The sequence below is a fragment of the Pogonomyrmex barbatus genome, unplaced genomic scaffold (genome assembly GCF_055798465.1).
Source record: "Pogonomyrmex barbatus isolate J1 unplaced genomic scaffold, ASM5579846v1 scaffold4, whole genome shotgun sequence".
Classification (NCBI taxonomy): Eukaryota; Metazoa; Arthropoda; class Insecta; order Hymenoptera; family Formicidae; genus Pogonomyrmex; species Pogonomyrmex barbatus.
In genome coordinates this window covers 7790144-7806110 of record NW_028297138.1, presented here as the reverse complement: position 1 = coordinate 7806110, position 15967 = coordinate 7790144, and the positions used below count along the sequence as shown (strand labels likewise).

At 36.2% G+C, this 15967-nt stretch overlaps 2 protein-coding genes across 6 annotated transcripts in view; both read right to left on the bottom strand.

Moving 5' to 3' along the window:
- Positions 1-5438, bottom strand: part of UbcE2H (ubiquitin conjugating enzyme E2H) — a 40059-nt gene extending 34621 nt beyond the window's left edge. The window contains exons 1-2 of one of the 4 annotated variants that reach the window (XM_089081247.1): positions 4896-5438; positions 3811-4240 (exon numbers count right to left, since the gene is read on the bottom strand). In XM_089081247.1, the coding sequence (XP_088937373.1) occupies positions 3811-3863 (53 nt within the window). In that variant the 5' untranslated portion in view covers positions 3864-4240; positions 4896-5438. The remainder of the gene's footprint in view (positions 1-3810; positions 4241-4895) is intronic. The other 3 variants (XM_089081246.1, XM_089081249.1, XM_089081248.1) reach the window with 3 other exon arrangements.
- A 512-nt stretch (positions 5439-5950) lies between these two features.
- Positions 5951-15836, bottom strand: wls (Wnt ligand secretion mediator). 2 transcript variants are annotated; one of them, XM_089081229.1, is made up of 13 exons: positions 15702-15836; positions 14457-14592; positions 12491-14168; positions 11401-11585; positions 11221-11326; positions 11016-11140; positions 10716-10865; positions 10444-10621; positions 10231-10358; positions 9886-10047; positions 9572-9799; positions 9345-9498; positions 5951-8253 (listed from the first exon to the last, which is right to left on the bottom strand). In XM_089081229.1, the coding sequence occupies exons 3-13, from the start codon at positions 12594-12596 to the stop codon at positions 8153-8155; spliced, it is 1623 nt and encodes a 540-aa protein (XP_088937355.1). In that variant the 5' UTR covers positions 12597-14168; positions 14457-14592; positions 15702-15836; the 3' UTR covers positions 5951-8152. The 2 variants fall into 2 exon arrangements, with proteins under 2 accessions (XP_088937355.1, XP_088937354.1); XM_089081228.1 differs by lacking the exon at positions 15702-15836 and having other exon boundaries at positions 12491-13002; positions 13071-14168; positions 14457-15645.
- Positions 15837-15967: the final 131 nt, after the last annotated feature.

Below are 15967 nucleotides of genomic sequence, written 5' to 3'. Positions count from 1 at the left end.
ACGAATACCGGCGCCGCGCGCGGCGATATTATGGTAAAATAAGGCGCGATGAGGCGGTGATGTACGCCGATTAAGTGGTACGTGCACGTCGCGGGTGCACCTCCACCACCTCGCGCGTACGAGAATAATCCCGACGATTGCGTGCTCGCGCCTCGGCGACACCGAGAGCTACGCACATCTCGCGAAGATGCCTCGCGTGGACCGCGAGAAACGCGGCGAAGCACGTGCATGTCGTTCGCCTCGTAGCGTCGCGCACGTTCTAGAATAGAACCTCGAGTTTCTCGAAACTTCGACTTTCATTCGGCGATCGAGGCGGGAATCGAGCGACCGCCGCGTCACTTCAGCGCGGCTCGAAAAACAGCGGCGATATCAAATTGTATAAATGAAAATCGTAGGAACGGTACACGGAAAAAACGTTGGGCCGAGATCAAGATAAATATTCTCGTATGTAAACAAGAATATTATATAATCTTCATATAGAAGATTTTTAGTTTTACTTTGATTTATATCGACGCAAATATTACTTTTGCTCAAGACTAAAAATCTAATCTTCCATTGAAAATTAGATTTTTGCTTATTTGATTTAATTCCTTTCTTTTTGTATCTTTTACCGTACATATAGGATTCCACATTAACCTCTTTAAAATTAAGATATTCGCTTTTTCGCGCTCGCTGGTGATAGCTCGTCGTTTTAATTTTGACGCTATCCGCTTCGTATCGTAATCATTATTTCAAAGCCCATTATGTTGCACTTTTTTCCCTCCCCCCGTTCCCTCCTGTAATCCATATCTCACGCATCGTGTCCCAACGATGTAACACCGCACGCGCCGGGACGTGTAAACGTATCGTTACAGTTAGCCTCGCTTGCTTGCTCGCGTCTTGCCACGAGATAATTCTGCCCGGTACGATAATTAAACGCACGATGTGTTTCTCGAGGCGCGTATCGATTTGCGTCCGCGTCTGTCTCCGTATATCTCCCGGAGCGACGGAGCTCTCTTCCTCGGAGTCGCTCTATAATAATCCCCGAAGCTTCGCGGAGCGACCTTCGAACCCGCGCGTCGCGTTTATCGCGATGAATAAAAGAATTATATTACCGATGCGCGCGCTATCGCTCGCGCCACGCATGTAAAAAAAAAACCCAGTAAACACGCTGTAAAGGAAAGAGAGATTGGTAGAGGTGTTATCGACGAATTATCGAGGATCGGACTTTTCCTCTCTTTGTCGACGGAGGACCGGAGGAGCGAGGAGCGCGTATCGCGAGATTACGGAGTTGAACAAGAAATGTCGATTACGGGTCGACCGCGTATCGAGCGTTAATTAAACTTGCTTTCTTCTCTCTATATCTGCGTTATCTCTCGAGCGCATCGGCTGGCTAATCACTCGTTCTTTGTGAAAAGAAAGAGGCGCTTCGTCGTCTAAGCAGTCATCTCCGTTGGATTCTCGTTAGTCGTACGCTAAAGAATTTATCCCCCTTTTTTTTCCTTCTTCCCCTTTTACAATGTGTCACAATGCAACGACGTATCGCAAATAAAATTGCGTCATCCCGAGGCACAGTTCGCGAACCGAGAAAGATCTCGATAATTGGAATTCTTTGTCGCCGTTCGGGATTCGACGAAAAAAAAACGCCGATGTAACTGACCTTCGCAAGTCTCGACGCTGAAAACGCGGTCGTCGCGCGTTTTCGCCGCGTCGCATGACGAACCGCACGCGAAATATGTACATATCGACCCGTCCTATTACGTGCGTCAGTGCGGCGCGAGATCCGGCCAGTGGATATAGAGACCGTCGTCAACCGCTTTATTTTTACGCGCGCATATTAAGGCGCTTCTGTCACTCCGCTTGCCTCATTTCGAATTCGTCACGAACGCGACGTCTCAATTAAATGTTCCTCGCTGTCCGCTACTCTCCTTCTTCAGCCTCCTACTCTCTTCTCTCTTACACCTCTCCTTCTGTCTCTAGCTCTGTGGCATTGGATTCCGTCTCGAAGAATAGGCCACGGAATTCGGGGCGAGTTTAGAGCGGAGAGATCCCTTCTCGAGAGCAACGCTCTATTTGTAGAACAGAGAACAAAGGGAATGAAAAGTGTGGAAAATCCGAAGGGGAAACGGGAAGGTAAAGAGAATAAGCAAAGTCACGACAAGGAAAAAGGAAGGAAAACCGATTCAGTTTTTCATTTTTAAATTCTCCTGTATACCTGAACCCTCGACCCTTTTGTGTGCTTGCCTGCATCGTAAGAATCAGACATGCGTTACGTTACTTTTTTTGGGCAGTTGTAAGAATAAAGAAGCGGAAGTTTCATTTCATACGCATTAAGCATCAGGCGTGATATCAATCCTTCGATAATAGCGGCACGAAATGCGTGATTATTTCAACACAAATAAATAGCAGAGACAGGTGTAAAAGACGAGAAGTGCCTTCGAAAGCACAATGAGGAGGGAGAGCTAGAGAGAGAAAGAAAGAGTGCGAGAGAGAGGGAGGGAAAACAAAAGGAGTAGCAAACAGCGAGCGAGCGTGTCTTTGTCCCGCTCGCTCGCTCGCTCGATCACTCACGTTCGTCTACGCACGCGAACGAACGCACACGCGCAAGCGCCTAGGAATCAGCTGGTTTAAAAACAGCTGTGGCCTAAACACCGACCAAGCGGCGATTTGGAGACGAGTTAAATGTCCACTCGGCTACGCGGAAAAAAAGAGTTTCTTTTTCCCACACCGCTCGCAAGCTTTGACGACAATCGCTGCCAATAATATAACTGTTATCATAAAGACTATTACGCTCGATAAGCGAGCCAGCAGTTTACCACGTGTACATGCTCTCTCATATCAATAGAACACAGGGTGCCAAAAAATCTATCTAGATGCTGAAGATTGAAAAAGGGAGGGATAGCAAAATTTGCAGAAATTCCTTGATAATTCCTTAATAATTCTATAAGAGAAGGTAGGCGATAGAACAACACATCCTTGCAATCCTTATTTAAATCATTATTCTTAAATATTTTTTGTCGATAGGTTTACATATATTTATTTATCCATTAGCAATTAAAAAAGAAGACAAGAACGCTTCACGAATATAAAAATTTGAACAGATTTACAAATTATTCTCAAAATACAAAACAAGAAATTCCTTAAATCTGTTTACATCCAATAGACGTTGATGAAATTTAAACACGAAATTTAAACACATTTGATCATTTTCGTGCATGATATCGAAAACTAGGAGGCCATGTAAATGTTATTCAGATTCTTAAGAGAAATCGCTCGCGGAGGCCAATCTAAAAACAGTATCAGACTGACGCGGAAGGTTTTTCCGTCATATTTGTCAAACAAGAATCGAAAACAAGATCTTGGCAGAATCGAGGGGGAAAATCACGAGTATACCTCAGTCCTTCTCTAACATCCAAAGAGGAATTTTTCAATCTTCTCTTCAGAGAACTCTGCTTTTCTAACTTTATTCAATACGAGGCCGTTTAATGGGAAAAACGACAAAGTAGTCTGAGTCAATCTCTGAGCCAAATTCTGAGCGCCAATCTGTAATAAGATCAAAGGATCCGCGGACGAGGTCTACCCGAGCGTGTAAGCTTTTCCAGCACCCTGTGCGAAACACATACACACGCACACCCACACACATACGCGTATACACGCGCGCGTGCGAGGAAGCGCGACGCGATCGCGACTCGCGCTCTCACGTGCGCCACCGCTACGCGACAAGCGTATAAGATCGCACGAGGTGTACTTATCGGACACACAGCCAGCCAGCGCCTGTGGAAGAAGGGGGGACGAGAGGGGGGCTTTCATAAAGCAGCTCTCCAAGGATACAGTTTGATAACGTCCGTGTCCATGCGTCGCTTGCCGGCGCTGGGGGACGACATATTTATCGGTGCTGCTCGATCGTCGACGGTGCTGAGTTCGTCAGGGGCCCTTCCTCGCCCCGCGGCGCTCCTGGTAGCGTCCTCCACCACTACCACTACCTCCGCCTCCTCCTCCTTCTTCTCCTCCACCTCCTCCTCCTCTTCTCCACCTCCTCTTTCTCCTTCTCCCGCTGCGCGTGGATCAGCTGAGCCCGACAGGCAGTCCGTCGTGCCCCTGGGAGGGCCCTCTGGATAAGTGCCCCGCGTCGATTACTCTTCTGGCGCGTGAGGGAACGATCGCGAACTCTCCTCGCGGCCGTACTTCGGCACTCCGACGACGCGCACTTCTGTCCCCGACGATAATGTTAAACCGAGCGTATGTTCAGCGCACTGAACGACTGAGAGAGAGAGAGAGAGAGAGAGAAAGAGAATCAGCAAGAGCGAAGAAAGGGGGAGAGCACGGGCATGGGGGAGGGGGAAAGAGAGAGAGAGAGAGAGAGAGAGAGAGAGAGAGAGAGAGAGAGAGAGAGAGAGACGAGGCACACGGACGTCGCGCGACGGAAAGGAAAAGAGAAGAGGGGAAAAAACAAAGACAGCGTGCTCGCAAACACGACGATCGACCAGTCGATCGAATGGATCCTGGCGTAAGACTCGCCCTAATCGAAGGGCGAGAACGCGAGACGACGCGAGACGAGACGAAACGGGACGAGACGCGACGAGACGAGACGAAACGGGACGAGACAGGAAGGGACGGGACGAGACGGGATGGGATGGGATGGGATGGGATGGGATGGGATGGGATGGGACGGGACGAGACGAGACGAGACGAGACGAAACGAGACGTCAACGATCGCGATTCGACGCGAACGTGGAATAATCCACCATGAAGTGAAAACTGCGTTCTCGTCTGCGTTGCGTTGCGTTCCGCGTCCGTTCTCTCCTTTCTTCCTTTCTTCCTTCCTTCGTTTCCCTCCTCCACGAAGCGCGCTGTAAGCGTGCGTGCACAACTCTCTCTCTCTCTCTCTCTCTTTTTCTTTATGTATGTATAAGTACACAAGCGATCCGTGCGTCTCTCTTTCCCCTTGTTCTCTGCTCGTGCAGAAAAAAAGCTCTACTACCAGACGAGAGGAATCGTCCTCCTCTTTCTTCTCCTCTTTGAGATCACCTCCTGCTCCAAGAATCCTATCGTCGATCTCCCTTCTCGCGCGGACCAGGCCAAGAAAGCCACAGGGAGGCTAGAGTATCATTTCGTTAACGTCGTCGATGACAAGACGTATCGCGTACATCGACTGCCGTGCTTCTCCACTCGAGGATTTCTCTCTCTCTCTCTCTCTCTCCCTTCGTTTTTCTCTTTTCCTCGCCTATCTTTTTGGCTCGCGTGCGCGTATACACGGAAAAAAACTGTTCTGTCCTCCTGCCAGAGAGAGAGCCTAACGCCAACCGCCGTCGCGTAAACGCCTTCCTTCTCTCTCTCGCGCGCGCGCGCTCCCTCTCTCACTCTCTCTCGCTCTCGTACACCCCGCGATCTGTCAATCCACGATCTTCGCCACCATCTGATTGCGTTCTCGTTGCTTGCACACTGGACTCTCCTGGTCTGGTCGACGCTGCTGCCTCCGACGAGCAACGACAACGGCGCCTGCGCACGATTTCTGGAAATCTTTCGAGTGAAGCTGTCCGCAAGCGAGTCGAACGCGATGCGACGCCATTTCCTATCGCGAACGCGCGGCGGGAATTTTTAACGTCAATAAAGTTAAATTTGAATCAAAAATTGCAAACTAAAAATTAAAATTCATCCAATCAGGTAACTTAATTGAATTAATTTTTAATTAATTTTTTTTATATTTTTAATTTACACACATACATTCAGTGTCGACCCTCATTGATATTATTTTAACTTTTTGATCAGTAAAATCTCTTTATTTATTGTTTAATCTTGATTTTAATTTTTTTGTTCTGATTGGTCGAATTCTAATTTTCAGTTTGTAATCCTCAATCTTCATGTCCGACATAGACTTCATTTTTCCAATATATAATTTATGTATTTGAAGATTTATTGCAATTCAAATTTTTATTCTGTCAGATGTGTTGAATCGCATATGCAGAACTGATTACAACAAATTCCTTTATTTAAAAAGTGTATAAAAATTATTAAATTATATAAAAATGGTTGCGAATGCAAGGCGATGTACAGTTGTATGGAATCACTTATAAATACAGTTACTTTCGATACATTTCTTTTATAATGATGAAACAATGATAATTATTAGTGAAACCAGATCTTGAACTAATTATTGGGGCGCTGTTTAAGGAGCGATGTGAATTAATTATTTATAAAAGCAAAATAATTAATTCTATAAACTTCACTTTACGCATGCCTAATTTAAACATCGCTATGTTACTTGATTAATACGCACTAGCATGAAGTCGATATACGGAGGAAAACTCTATTGCACCTTGTTTGTAAAATGCTACTATACGATCAGTGCCTTTTTTTAAGTACTACATTAAATATCTCGATATTATATTAAATACGTACAATTATCAGTAAAGTATTACCAAATAGTTCTAAATCTAATTTTGTTTATGAAAATCGTGCAAAAATTTCTTATATTTGTAGTGCATCTAAAATGTGAAAGACTTAGTACTTGATATATAACAATATGTATATAATAGAAAACTGATGCTATTAAATGTCAGACTTAAGTAAATTGGCACATACTTTCCATGTAGAGTTGTTATTTTCAAAAAGCATGCTGTAATAAATTATGAACACTGACTCTTAATACTATCGATCATGATAAAATACATTGTTACAAATGATAGATGAATGCCCAATAATGATATGTATAATATAATAAGATATCATACGAGGCTTTTCATTTAATTTGAATTGAGACGTAAAAATTACTTTCCTCTCTGCACGCACCTTACGCTTGACATATGACAAGTTAATAAAAAACATATGTTTTCGAATTCTTAATATAAATTCATTTTCTAAAATCTATTCGTGACATTGCTTTTTAGCTGATTAGATATAAGTTACTTATATAAACGCATCTACTGTTTATTACAACATCTTATAAGATTGGAATGCTATATCTTCAAATGTTCAAGATTAATTTAAGATTAATTAATTATTTAAGTACGTAATAATTACAGCTCTTACGCTAACGGACACGTCACATGTTAATATAAAATATGATTTATTAGATTAGTGCAGACACTGTCGCTACTATAACATATAATACTAACATATAATACTGAAAGATGTTTTAAAAATCTTATTATATAAAAAATATGCCAAAGAAAAATTCTTTCTCTAACTTTTTCTCTCAACATTTCATTCAGATGATCCGATGTGGTTAATAGAGCGACTGATTGTTAATTCAATAGATATTGAATTCAAACCTCATTTCATGTTTCTAAAATTTCATAATTTTGAAACTTCATTCAAAGTCATTCAGTAAAAAAAGTTAAATATATCAGTTAAATAAATCTATTCGGATTGACGATACTTTAAACATCAAAAAAAGATTTTCATTGATTAATTAGAAGATATACTTTATCTATTAAAAGCTTTGTAGAAATGTAGAAATAAATCCTAAATAATACATTTACATAATACTGTGTAAGTCCTATCTCAATTATCAATTAGTCGCTGTTTATTACATAAAGTCATTTCATCTCATTCGCATAAACATTTGATTTGGAAGTTTGATTGTCGTTTAGGCAGTATTTTTGCAGTTTTAAAAACATGTAGAGAATATTAATATAACAATGTCTTTGTGTCAATGAAGAGAATGTTATATTAAAATAACACGATTAGACGTTTATAATTTTTACTGTGATAATTTTGATATCGCTCTTTTAAGTACGTGATTTTAACTATTATACATCATTTTGTATTTGTTTATATATATTTATAATGCATTACGCTTTCTTATATAAAATTCTTATATAAAAACCAAATCTTATTAAATACACTTCGAAGTTTGTATTTATGACAAATGTCAATAAATCTTGAGATGAAATGACTTATTCTCTTATTATAGATAATATAATATTATAAATAGATATATAAAAAACATACAAAAACGTTGGAAGTAATAAATAATTAAATTTGGCATATAAAATTGTGTTACTAGAGGAGTATTATCAGTCATTGGATTCCTAATAGGTAGTGAAAAATCTAGATACAGCCCTACTTACAAATTCTACCTATAACAATTAAGTACATTAAATATTAAGTAGAGTTTTGTTATCGTGTTGTCTTGTTTCTTACAAAATGTACATAAATAGAAATGTATACTTTACTCTACTGCTGTTTTTCGTGCGAATGCAGTTAGAGACAGCATCTCATTTGGATCGGTTGGCAAAGGAGAAAATTCGATTTCTTCACTGACACTGTTTTCTAAAAATTGAAATAGCAATGTTATCGTGTAATAACTATAAAAACATTTGAACATAAAATTTAGAATTTAGTATATAACGATTATAATATACATTGTGTTTGTTACTTTTTAAAATAATAATTATAAACAAATTTTTAAATAAAAGGATATAAAAAGATATAATGATTTAAACAAAAATTTTTAATTAATTTTTGTTTTTTTAATTTTATTTTTATTTTATTTTAGAATAAAATAATATATTTATTTTATTAGTTATTAGTATTTTATTAGTTTTGAAATATTTTATAACAAATCCAATAATGTATGATTTCAATAAAGTATGATTTCAGTAATTTTTGTTCATGATATAAAAAATGTGACATTTCTAATAAAAAAGTAAATATTAATCTTTATTTAAAATGCACTAAACCTTATTTCGATTTTCATATTGTGTAAATAAAACTTTATAATAATTATCACCTTTTTACGGGTGACCACCATTATTTACATATTTTTCCTGCGAGGATATAAATTCTTTTTCGACATTTTTAAATATTTGTGATATTATTGTTTTTATACCAATTGTTATTTTTTCCTATAGTTTTTGTGTATTTTGTATTTTGATATTTGAAAACTAGCTTGTTTTAAAATGTATGCTTGTTATAAATGTAATTGTAAAAAAAATCACAAGCGAAAAATCATAAAAGCTATGTTACTGGATTATCGCGTCTCAAGTTTATAAAATTTTATTAATTTCCATTTCATCTTTTTGTGTAATGATATATTTTCTAATATTATAATAAAATAGATATATTATTCTATTTAAAAAAATAAAATCCTTATTAAAAAAATATAATAAAAAAATAAAATAATATATATTACAAAAGTTAAAAATAATTTAAATAATTTAACTTTTACTTAAGTAATTATATATAACTTTTTACATGAAACAACTTTTATTTGCAAAACTTTTGTAATTCTATTATTTAAAAAAATTGGATATATACACTTAAACGAAATAAATTATATAATAAAAATCTAATTATATAATAAATTAATAATTATATAATAAAAATCTCAAATATATATTTTATTTATCAGAAATATTTACCTGACGGTTCAATGGGCCATTGCTTATGAGAAGGTGCGTAAAGACATAATAATGCAATAATATAAATATTCCACATTCCATACACTCCAGTGAAAAAGGCAGACGTCATTTCTAATTGTAAATCTTCATCCCATTTCCACTGACCTTCCGCAACCTATCCAGGAATAATATATATAGTTAATAATATATAGTTAATTAAAAGTAACTAAAATATATTATTTTTTTACCTGTCCTAGTATAAAACCTATAACAGTTAATGAAGCGCATAATAATGTTGCAATCATTAAGAATTTAAAACGGTATATGACTCCCTCGTAATGCAGGCGTCGCGCTGAGCTCATGCTAGGTAAAACGGCTCTCTTCGCGCTGATATTCATGAATACTTTCCATATCATATAAGATAAAAATAGCAAATACACTCCGGCCGATATACCAGCCAAGATAATGAAAGAGAGCTGTTGTTTGATTAAGGAAACTGACTCAAAGAGTTATTTTAAAGTTTGTTTTGAAAAATTTAAATATAGACGGTTTAAAAGGATACTGCCAATTTTGTGCCAAGGTCGGTAACCCAAATTGAGTAAAATGGATTTCTTAATTGTACACCACGTTCGCACATATCAAATACGAACAGCGAGAGACAACCGGTACCCACTGCAGAAAGATGTCGCCAGTAACATTTTAATGAATTACTTTGTTCACCCTCCTATAAAATATGTTATTAAAGTTTGTGTCTCTCAATACTAAGAAAATATATAGAAATTTATCCTTTAAAACTCACCTGAATCTAGGAAAATCCAAAAGATGTGTATATTATAAAACAAAAAAGATATGTCATTGCTAATGTAATGATGAAAGCGATTTAAAAAAAAATTCACTATTGTCTTACCATCAAGTGTTCACCAGCAAATACAAGCCAGAATGATAATAACGTTGCATAAAATACTCCTTGTCGAATATCACCCAGCAAAAGCATAAATGGCATGTCGTAAGCAAGTGTTAAATATTCCAAAGGTACTAAAATGATAATAATGATTTAGAGATAAGTATTAGGTGAATAGGAAAGTTGGAGAATTGTAAATCAAATAATCAATTTACATACGATTTAAAAATGTTAACGCAGAACCCAAAGCTAAGAGCATGTACTCCAAAAGTGCGGGCGATCTGGATAGCATGTACACTCTCCTCCAATACCAAGCCAAAACACCTAGTACTATTGGGAAATAAACAGTCTTTAGACTCACCCATACCTTTGTGAATCCACCATTTTGATTAATAGCCTATGTCACAAATGATACATTAAGTTAAATAATTTTTATCAAAGTACTTATCATTCACAATATTATGAGAATTTTACTATTTCTGATTACTTACTGTAAGCCACAAATCCACAATGTGTCCCAATCCTTGGTTTTTATTAGTATCAGAAGGAAGACGAATATTTAACAAATAATAATCATGATACAAAGATCCTAGTTCAAATAATGGCATAACGCTACAGTTGTAATTGTAGTGCTCCAGCGGCTAGAATAAATTATAGATTTATCAATTTGTATTCATTTACTAAACTCTAATATAATAGTACAGATTAAATGTTTGTAAATAAGGAATTCGAATTCGATTAATTTTTCCAAGTTCCTACACTAATAATATTGTGTAAATAAATGTACTCACCTTGTCTATGCTGCAATCCAAAATTCTTTCTACGATAGAAGCAGCGTATGGTTTCCATGCATTATCTGGATCACCTTTGTTTCGATATGCCAGTCGTGCGTCCAATGTTATTTTCGTCCTAGGGGCTACAGAGAAAATCAGAATCATATCTGCCAGAATTGTAAAAAAAGAAGTTAAGAAAAATAAGCGGTAATAGATACATTACCAACTTCAATCTGGCTAATATAAGATATATCCACTTGCAAAACACCTATCAAATTTTGCTGCCATCTCGAATAGTCAAGCTGCATGCTATTCCGAGGTACGGGCATCTAAAAGAGAGGTTTATTGGTTTCAAAATATTTTTTTATAATTATTACTGTATGTAATTTGGAAAATTATATACCTGAAACGTGTATACAACTTGATAAGCCTGCTGATGAGTGTCTAAACTAAAGTGATGCATGTCGACAGGAGTGCAAGAACCTTCTCCTCTCGAGTAAAACCATTTGTTTTCGTCATGAGACCCATTAACGCTAACATATTTGCAGGGTGTGCCAAGAATATTTTGGCTACTAGCAGGCGTAGGTGCTAAAATCAATTATATATCATCATGTTTTGCAGAAATTCGTCTAACGAATAATTACATTGGTAAAAATTTTTATATTGATAAAAATTTATTATTATATTTTTTAAATTCTTACTTTAAAGAGACAATTCCTGTCAGAATTCAGAGTAGAATTCTATTTCTAATTTTATGTAATAATTATCATTTGAAGAATTAAAATACTAAAATATATAAAAAACATATATCGAAATATAGGATAAAGTTACAAATAAAATCCTATTTTAATGCCTATTTAAAAATATATTTAACTTGCTTCAAATTTTCATGAATAGAATTTTATGTTTCCTATATATATGTGTGTATACATATTTTTTATATGTCTCTGTAATTGTAATTCTTCAAGTAATTTTTATATTACATATATATATATATATAAGATATAAAAAATTACGGATGTAATTCTATTCTAAATTTCGACGAGAATTACAAAATGTCTAAACTTATCGGGTTAACGTAAGTAACATCCATTTCTACCTAAATTACTTATAATATCAGTTTAACTTACTTTTTATCTTTTACTTAGTTCTAAAAATTAGAAAGAGACGACGAATAAATTAAATCGAAATTAAATTCAATTGATACATTGATAGAAATAAACATAAGAAACAAAAGTGACTTCAACATAGTAATTTTAACGTACACACAATCTTAAAATTGCTCAACAACACATTATTTTATTATTAATAATTTATACAATAATAGTATATAACATAATATAGATAAAAAGATATATGGAAAAAATATAAAAAAGGAATATGGAGTAGACATAGTATATTTACAATATATTTATATACCGTACGTTAATCACTATACGAATGACGATGATACGTATTTGCGAAGATGTTCACGTGAGTGATGCTCTACTCACCGATTAAACCGCCAATTAGGAAGCAAACTATTTGTGCGATTATCAAGAGGATCACCAATATCGAGAGCTTCTTGCCGCTCAGATTTTCAATTATGGTACCCTGCATCGTGTCGGTTCTCGCGTTACTTTCTCGCCGTGTCGTGACTCCGCGGGGTCACGTCGAAGGATTCTTCGGCACCCACCGATGTCGAGACACCGAGTCGAAATCACGCGTACGCGAACAACAACAGGATCGCGTCTGCGAGCCGGGGAATGTGTGTCTCTCAAAATGGAAGCCACCGGTCAGCACTCACCACTCGTCACACCATCGCGATGGAGAATTCACCAAGCTCGCGGCACTCGTGAAATTTCGAATTTCGAGACATCGAAAAACTCTGGCGTCCGTCCAACGATGTATCGATCTCTCAGCGCTGCGAGATGTTTCCCTTGCTCTTTCGGCTGCTCCCTTTTTTTAGGGCCGGTCTTATCATCCCCGACTTTAACTTTAATTTCTCGGTCGAGAAAATTGTCAACTGTAAGACTTAAAATCGTAGAGATCGTATTATTTTGTTTTCCTCATTTTCTGCAAATTGTAGCTTACTTATGTTTTCATTCTTTTGTCAGAGAAACATGAAAATATGAAACCACACCAGCCTTTTTTTTACAGCCATAGACCTATTAAAGATTATGAATAATTAAATTTTTAATTTTATTTAAAATTACATTTTTATAGTTGTTATCTGTGTTTGATTATCCATGAAAATGATAACTGTACAAAAAATTATAATTTTGCAACGCTGTATATGATCAAAGCGTCATGAGAATGTACGCTTATCTATAAAGCATTTGTTCAGTAAACACAAACAGTAACATTACACCGATATTATAATTTCCCACTCAGCAATATAAATATGATATAATATTGTACATTATACATTGCTGAATAGGAATTTGTAACATTAATATAATATTATCGTTTACTGGATATACATAAAAGAATTATGAATTGAATAATTCATTATTCGCGTATTTATAGCAATCAAAAATTTATATTAATAATCGATAATATCAGTATTCCAGCAGACACAAAATTAACAGTAACATTACATCAATATTATTATTTCACTCAGCAATATAAATAATCTAATATGATACACATTGCATGCTGAATAGAAAATTATAATATTAATTATAATTAATTAATGTTAATTATAATTTATTGTAAGGTTACTTTGTATTTACTGGATATTCTTCAATTATTTCCAAGTTCTTTTGATGATCTGAGAATTATTGAGAATCATGAGAATTTGACCATACATAGTTCACATCTACACATTTCTCAGCTGGCGCTAGTGCGCAAGAAATTGAATGGTTGCGGAAATTAGACTTAGCGTGGCCATTCTTCTCTTCGGAGATTCCACTTTGGTTTTCGCGAAATGTAAAAAATAAAAGAAAGAGAGCGGAAGAGAATCACAATCGCTCGCGTTCATCAATATGCCAGACAACGTCGAATTCATTCGCGAGTCGTGTCGACGATGGTTGCGTTTAACGTCCTAAATGACATTTGCATTTGGAGAATGCTGACGACGGGCAGATTCTTCGTTAAATCTTCCCTGTTAGATTAATTTTAGGTTAAACATGGTAAGGGCACCAGCATAATGTGGATGTATCCGTTGAATGCATTCTGCTCCTTACTTTACTGTAAAAACATGTATATATTTTTTTTTCTTCTGTCGACTGTACGTATATTTCTTTATTTCGTGATCCCACACAGCAGAAACGACCAAAATATGTCATAAAGATATTATCATATCTTTAGGACATTCCTATGTATTTTGGGCATTTCTGCTGTGTGGAGTACTTTCGAATGTTTACAAAAACTAGGAATGCAAGACAAAAGTTACAAACGCAACAATCGAGCGTATGTGGTAGTAATGCAATTTTGCTTGTATACGCTAACTGAACTTGTTATGTGTCTTTATTATACCTTCGTATTGCCCTAAAGTGTCTTGTCCACTTCTGCCAATATAGAAACCTTAATCTTGATTTGATTTACTTTTAAGTCAGATCTTAATCTCGGATCTCGGTTTCATCTATTCTTTATCTTTTTCTAATTCCCAGACCTAAAAAAGATAAGAAATAAGTTAAATCGAAAAAGTTAATCTGATAGAAACGAACGTTAGGAAATATATACATCCTCTTTCTCATATAATACATCTCCTTTTATATATTTTTTTCTGAAACAGTTTTCTTCTTTAATTTTTTTATCTCTTAGGAAAATCTCTATTTTTTTTATTATTGTTAGATGAAAGCTAGTTTACATTAGACATGTAGATATACGCATGTGTGATAAAATTTTAAGGATAAAGTATCCTGAGTATCCGGAATATAAACCTCTTGGAAATGTTTTTCATCTAAAATATCACAGGCTGTATTCCAGATTCTTGCGACTGAAATAATCAGCATGACAGAAAAACATTGTATTTTTTTTTGTCAAGTTACATTTTTATTAAACTTCTTCCTCTTACATATATCAAGTACGCACTTATTTTAAGTGCGGAAAATGTAAAAAGTGATATAAAAAAGAAGATCTATATATTCTACTCGCTTTATTTAAACATTCTCTTTCTCACATTTTCCACACTTAAAATAAAATAAACATACTCTACTCTCGCAAAGTTTTGAAAAATAATGAACATTTAAAAAAAAAAAACATAAAGAAGATTGCTCTTATAAATCTTCCCGAATCATTTCCTCGAGTTTTTTTACTTGAAGTTATCTTTCAAGTTTTTACCTTCGCAAGAAAAATCTATTTAAGTTTCTGTGAAACTTGATTTCGCCCTCGTCTATGGATATTGATTCGATAAAAATGATATTCATAGAAGCGTTCGTTCGCTCTAATAAGAAACTCGCTCGAATAAGTCACGTTTTGCAATTACAAAGGAGAAATCTATAATTCTATTACAAAGCTTACTTAATGATCCACAGCTAAAAGACTTTTACAATGGCTTCTTGCCAGCACTCAGGATAGAATTCTATTCATAATTTACTATATATAACAAAAAGCAATACAAAATTATAAATCTAATAATTCTATAATGAAGCTCGTTTGAATAATCCATGTTGAAAAACCTTTTTGAGAAATCGATTATTCTTTCCAGAATTCAGAGTAGAATTCCGTTTACGATGTCCTACGCAATGTAACACGAGAGACATTTAAAATTCAGATTACAATTTCGAGAGGGAATGCGCTTTCAGGAGACGAGGCGGGAAAACGCTCCGCTCGCCGAACGTCGCCGAGCGCGTCCGATCGCGAGCAGAGATCGCGTCACGGACGCGCACGGCGACACGGGACACAGTCCATCCATCCATCCATCCATCCATCCCCTGTTGATTGCCGTGATCGGGGTTAGGGAGTGACGTAAGCAGGGAAACAAACAGTCGGCGGTGCAGTGGAATGTGGGATCCGTGTCGCGATCCGCTCGAGTGACTCGCGGG

Coding starts and splice junctions, on each gene's coding strand:
- wls (XM_089081229.1), bottom strand. CDS start 12,596: ATGCAGGGTACCATAATTGAAAATCTGAGCGGCAAGAAGCTCTCGATA. Junction 11,141..11,220: donor TATTAGCCAGATTGAAGTTG/GTAATGTATCTA, acceptor TTTTCTCTGTAG/CCCCTAGGACGAAAATAACA. Junction 10,048..10,230: donor TTGCTGGTGAACACTTGATG/GTAAGACAATAG, acceptor CATATTTTATAG/GAGGGTGAACAAAGTAATTC.